The sequence below is a fragment of the Erinaceus europaeus genome, chromosome X, assembly GCF_950295315.1.
Source record: "Erinaceus europaeus chromosome X, mEriEur2.1, whole genome shotgun sequence".
Taxonomy (NCBI): Eukaryota; Metazoa; Chordata; class Mammalia; order Eulipotyphla; family Erinaceidae; genus Erinaceus; species Erinaceus europaeus.
Window position 1 is genome coordinate 36,445,581 of NC_080185.1, and position 6,000 is coordinate 36,451,580.

At 43.6% G+C, this 6,000-nt stretch overlaps 1 protein-coding gene across 1 annotated transcript in view; it reads right to left on the reverse strand.

Annotated features, from left to right (window-relative positions):
• The window catches only part of SH2D1A (SH2 domain containing 1A), a 46,184-nt gene extending 40,558 nt beyond the window's left edge, over positions 1 to 5,626 (reverse strand). Inside the window, exon 1 of the mRNA XM_007524283.2 lies at positions 5,445 to 5,626. Coding sequence (XP_007524345.1) covers positions 5,445 to 5,581 — 137 coding nt within the window. The 5' untranslated portion in view covers positions 5,582 to 5,626. The remainder of the gene's footprint in view (positions 1 to 5,444) is intronic.
• Between the last annotated feature and the right edge of the window lie 374 nt (positions 5,627 to 6,000).

The following is a 6,000-nucleotide window of genomic DNA, read 5'->3' on the forward strand; positions in this document are numbered from 1 at the left end:
CGGATCTTCTCTGACCCATCTTGGATGGAGCTAGAAGGAATTATGTGAAGTTAGCTAAGTCAGAAAGATAATGGTGAGTATGGGATGATCCCACTCATAAACAGAAGTTGTAAAAGAATTACAGAAAGGGAAACTCAAAGCAGGATCTGACTAAATTTGGAGTAGGGCCCCAAAGTAAAAATCCTGGGTAGAGTGTGAGGGTGGATGTTCAGCTTCATGGGGCAGGGGGGTGGGGGGGTGGAGGGGAGAGCTGTGATGAAACACAGTCTTTTGGTGGTGGAAATGGTGCTTATGTACACTCCTATTAATTTGTAGTCATATAAATCACTATTTTAGTAATATGAGAAGAAAAAACTGATTGAATGTCTTAAACTTTTTAAAGCACAGACTGAGTCTTTTTTTAATTTTTTTTTCCTCCAGGGTTATTGCTCGGCTCAGTGCCTGCACCATGAATCCACCACTCCTGGAGGTCATTTTTCCCCCTTTTTTGTTGTCCTTGTTATAGCCTCATTGTGGTTATTATTATTGTGAGTCTTTTTAATATATAGGCTGAGTCTTTGAATGTTGATCCTCGTAAAAGCTGAGTCCAGGGAGAACAGAAGCAACCAGTGGCATAGCTATAAACAAATAATGTCAAAGGACATAAAATATGGTGATTTTGTGTATGATACAGAAAATCCTAAAAGAGGGGTATTTCAAAGTTAACTCAATTGCTAAACAATGTGATTAGAGCAATAACTATCTATTGTCTTCTTAAACCCTAAGACAGCAGGAACCTTCTGCTTCCTCTATAGCCTGTATTTCCCCCAGTCCTGGAAAGTGTAGGGTAGGGCTCACTTTCCTGCATGCTTTTCTCATGTCATACCAAATGATATTGTATCCGCTGATCCCAACCTAATCAATGCAACAAGTACCATCTCTGCATGCTTCACTTCAGACTGTGTTCAGAGACATCAGGTGTGGAATGTCAACTCTTCACCCTCTTTACTCGGGTGAGACCTTTCCTTTCATGGTATTCACTAATTCCACTCCAGGAGTTTCACTTCCTAACAAAGTCCCAAAACCTAGATATAGACTAGATCACGTAAGATAGACCATATGTTCACATGTATCCATAAATTAGAGCAAATATATATACATGAAGGCAAAAATACACAATAGTCTGTAGTGAGTCAGTATCAAGTTCATAATGAAATAGTGTCTACTCAGACCTCACCTACTTCCTATTACAGTTCTCTCACTCACTCCAAAGCTAACCTTATCAAAACAACGACTGCAAAAGCTGAATAAGGGAAAGAGAATGGCATACTTTAACGATGACTCTTAGTCACTATCAGGCCATTTCATCAGTTGGGGCCCTATTTGGGGAGTCCTGAGATTCCCAAGCAGACTTGATGGGCCTAGACCTCGAATAAGTACCTCTCTCCATTGTTATCGGTCATTTCTATCAGGAACAACATAATAGGCCCCTTTGTTGGCCCCCATAGGACCTTGCCCTCAACTTGGATCAACAATGGTAGAGAATGTTCCTTCTTCTGAAGGGAGGATGGACAGCATACTCTATGCTACATCTGAGGAAGATGGGTCAATATTGGGGCAGCTTGGAATATTCCTACTCATGACCACAGAATGTGAGCTCAGATATAGGCTCCTAAGCTGAATATGGGCCCCAGATCACATCAAATCAATGGGGTTTACGGTAATATTTATACCCCTTTCCCATATTAGGGAGCTACTCTCTTCCCTGATCCAGCTTTCCAGACAGTAACTTGGATCCACCTGCATATCAGATTTCAGCCTGAGGGCAAAAAGAAAAAGGAAAAAAATAAAACTAGCCAAAGGCCCTTTGGAACTTAACTAAAATATGCCTACTAGCTATCTACAAAATGGAGGAAACCCCCCCCACACTCTTCATCTGCACTATTCCAGCCCTTAGGTCCATGATTGGTCAACAATGTGTTTGACTTTGTATGTTAACTCTCTTGTCAACCACCAGGTTCCAGATGCTAGCATAATGCCAACCAGACTTTCCTGGACAGACAACCCAACCAAGATGTCCTGGAGCTCTGCTTCCCCAGAGCCCTTCCCCACTAGGGAAAAAGAGAGACAGGCTCAGAGTGGATGCACCTGTTAACGACCATGTTCAGCGGGGAAGCAATTACAAAAGCCAGACCATCAACCTTCTGCATCCCACAATGACCTTGGGTCCATACTCCCAGAGGATTAAAGAATAGGAAAGCTATCAGGGGAAGGGATGGGATACAGGGTTCTGGTGGTGGGAATTGTGTGAAGTTGTACCCCTCTTATCCAATGGTTTTATCAATGTTTCCTTTTTATAAATAAAAAAAATTTTAAAAGTGATAGAAACTAAAGTGCGTTTTAGGTAAATGTTGTCAGGCACTTCCCCCTGCACATCCTTCCTCCCCTGCCCTGGATTCCTTTGTATATTTTTCTTAGTTTTAGGGAAAGGAGCCTTAGTCAACCCCAAAGAAGTCCCTTTGGCTTATCCACTCACTCTTCCACTTTCCTGTGGTATGAAAAAAGCCTAAGAAAGGTTCCAGGATTGGGGGGAGTAGAGGCTCTATACTGGGGATGTGAGGTTCCTGCTGTCTTAGGGTTCAAAAAGACAATGGATAGTTAATGTTATCATCACATTCTTTGGTAATTGGGTTAACTTTGAAAAGTCCTTTTGTTAGGGTTTGCTGTACAGTACCCAGTATCTTGTATATAGCTGTGCTATTGGTTGCTTCTGATCTACCTGGTCTAGTCTTTTGAGAGAGTCTGCATATCAAATACACAGCCTATATATTTAAAAGACTCCGTCTGTGTTTTAAAAACTTCGAGACATACAATTAATTTCCCCCCTCTCATATTAGTTAACTAGTGATTTATATGACTACATTTTACTAGGAGTGTACATAAACACCATTCCCACCACCAAAAGACTGTGACCCATCCCTCCCACCCACTCCCACCCCCCACTGGCCCAGGAAACTGCATGTCTACCCCTCATCACAGGGTTTTTACTTTGATGCCCCCCCCCAGTCCTGGAACCTTTGGATAGGGCCCACTTTCCCTTATGCCTCTCCCAATCCATATCAAATAATATTGCATCACAACCTAATCAACACGATTGCCACCTCAACATGCTTCACCTCAGACTGTGTCCAGAGACTTCACGTGTGGAATGACAACCCTTCAGCTTCATTACTCGGGTGAGACCTTTCCTTTCATAGTATTCTCTAATTCCATCCCAGGTGGTTCACTTTCTAACAAAGTCCCAAAACCTAGATATACACCAGTTTCAGTGAGAGAGAGCATATGTTCACATGTATCCATAAACTACTGCAAAATATATACCTGAAAGCAGAAGTAGACTAGAGTTTGCAGTGAGTATCCCCCTAACACTTCCTCTCCACTAGTCCAAGCTTTGGGTCCATGATCGCTCAACAATTTGTTTGGCTTTGTATGTTAACTCCCTTTTCAGTCACCAGGTTCCAGATGCCATCAGTATGCCGGCCAGGCTTCCCTGGACTGAAGACCCCACCAATGTGTCCTGGAGCTCCGCTTCCCCAGAGACCCACCCTACTAGGGAAATAGAGAGGCAGACTGGGAGTATGGACCGACCAGTCAACGCCCATGTTCAGCAGGGAAGCAGTTACAGAAGCCAGACCTTCCACCTTCTACAATCCACAATGACCCTGGGTCCATGCTCCCAGAGGGATAGAGAATGGGAAAGCTATCAGGGGAGTGGATGGGATATGGAGATTGGGTGGTGGGAATTGTGTGGAGTTGTACCCCTCCTACCCTATGGTTTTGTTAATTTATCCTTTCTTAAATAAAATAGAAAGAAAGGTCAATACAAAAAATATAAATAAAAATAAAAGCAAGGATAATTAAAGTTTTTAAAAAAAGCCTAAGAAAACAAGTTGACTTTGCCATCAAAAATACTAGTTGATTTTACCACTTTCCACTTGGGGAAAACAGTACTAAACAGAAAATATAAAGAACTGAGCCCTAAAGAGTTAGACATCTCTATAGATTTCCCTTGAAGCCTTTAGAATCATTATATTTATTGACAGCATGATCTGAGAAAACTGTCACAGAGAAACATGACTTGACCAGGGGAAAAAAACAATAAAGAACAAGAAATCCTCTAAGATGAGTCTCAGTATAGACTTTCCTCCCTAAACCAAAACAGTTCAAAAGTTTGTAGTGTATCAGTGGGTACTGAAATTGCTACCAAACATTTTCCCCTTGTTTTGTTTCTGTCTAGAATCTACCGTTCAGTTATGGCTGATATTTTCTTGTGTGTTTTTATCCTGCTGACAGAAAAGTGACTGCACTAGGTCCTTTTTCAGAATGTTTCAATAAGTACCAGAAGAAATTAGCTGAAAAAAAAGTCACTTACATCTCCTATGTGTCAGGTCCAGTTTTAGATTATCTACCTGAGTTATGTTACTGGGTCCTCACAATCCTATGATGTAGGACTATACACATTTTCATGGATGAGAAAACTGAGAGATTTAGAAGCCAATTTGCTGAGATCACAACCTCAGCATAGGTCTAAAACAACTCTGGGAAGTCCCAGAGTAAATATGAAGGAACATCTGATAGAAAGTAGGGTGTCAGACTATGCTATAGCTAGGTAAAGGGCAAAGCTGAATCACAACAAAGGTATTTTCCTTCCATGCCCTTTAACAACTACTGTCAGGTCTATCTTTCATCATGAAGACTCCTGTTTCTGAAATCCCCTGCCCCTGATCAAATGCTCTAAAGACAAGTTAAATTAAAGAAAAGTGATTCACAGATGCAATTTCACTCCCACACAGCCATCTCAGCCTACTGCCTGGCTGTGCAGTAGTAAAGTCATGGATTCACTTTTAGCCTTCTTCCTTTCCTTGAATCTGGCAATTTTCCTTGGGAGTGGCACCTCCAGATCCATTTATAGATAGCTAGATAGCGGCCTCCAGTCCACCTCGCAGTTCAGGCCATATGTGAGAAGAACAGTGCCCAAAAAGACTCCTCTGCTCAGGTGTGGGAGGACAAAAACTGCCCAGTCCACCATCTCAGAACTTTAGCTATTAGAGATCAAAGTGGAAGCAGGGAGCCCTCTCTTTCTTCATGCAAAGGTAAATTCAAGGTGGCATCTATCCACCAGAAAGCATATTCCCTGCCACCAAATGCCATGGGGAGACCCCTCTGGAGAATGGAAGGCACAAGGAGTGAGATCTCCAGTGAGGGCCCTAAATCAACACACGGCCCAACACAGGCTGGCTATGGTGGAGGACCTAGGGGGCATCAGCTGGGCAGCAGAAGAGCTAATGTCATCTCTGCCTAGCTCACTGACACCTTCAACCCCCCCCCCCACCTTCCCCAATTCTTTTCCCTTGACCCAGAGTCCCTCTGCAGGCCTTGGGGCCTGGCCACCACAGAGTACTCACAGAACACACAGGCAGTACATGCCGGGGACACTCTCGCTATCCCTCAGCAAATAGCTGCCGTCCAAGCCCGTAGCAAGCAGAAGCTTCTCCCCGGTTTCCCGGCTGATTTTGCCATGGTACACAGTCACTGCATCCATGACCTGCTGGGCTCTGGGGTAAGCGAGTTGTGAGACTGTAGAGGGGAAATGTCACTGCAGCTGCAACCAGACGAAGAGTCAGCCGCCTGAGTCCCAGTTAAGCCAGATGTGCAAAAAGTAGAGGAGTACCCTGAACAACAGGATGTTGTCTACCTGCTCTAAAACCTCCTTCTCACACTTGAATTAAAACCACCTCAGCAATTTAGAAGCTTGGTTATTGCCATTTAGTCCAATTCCCTCCCTACCTTGCACCCATTCCTTGCCCCCTCCACCCCTGACCCAGCACAGGGACACAAGGTTGGGGATGGGTAGAGGCAGGTGCCAGAAACTGGAGGAAATTTCTCCAAAAACCTTTAGACTGCACTGCAGATCCTTGCACAGACAGGAATCCTTGGCAATTTTGATGTTCTTGCAGTTTT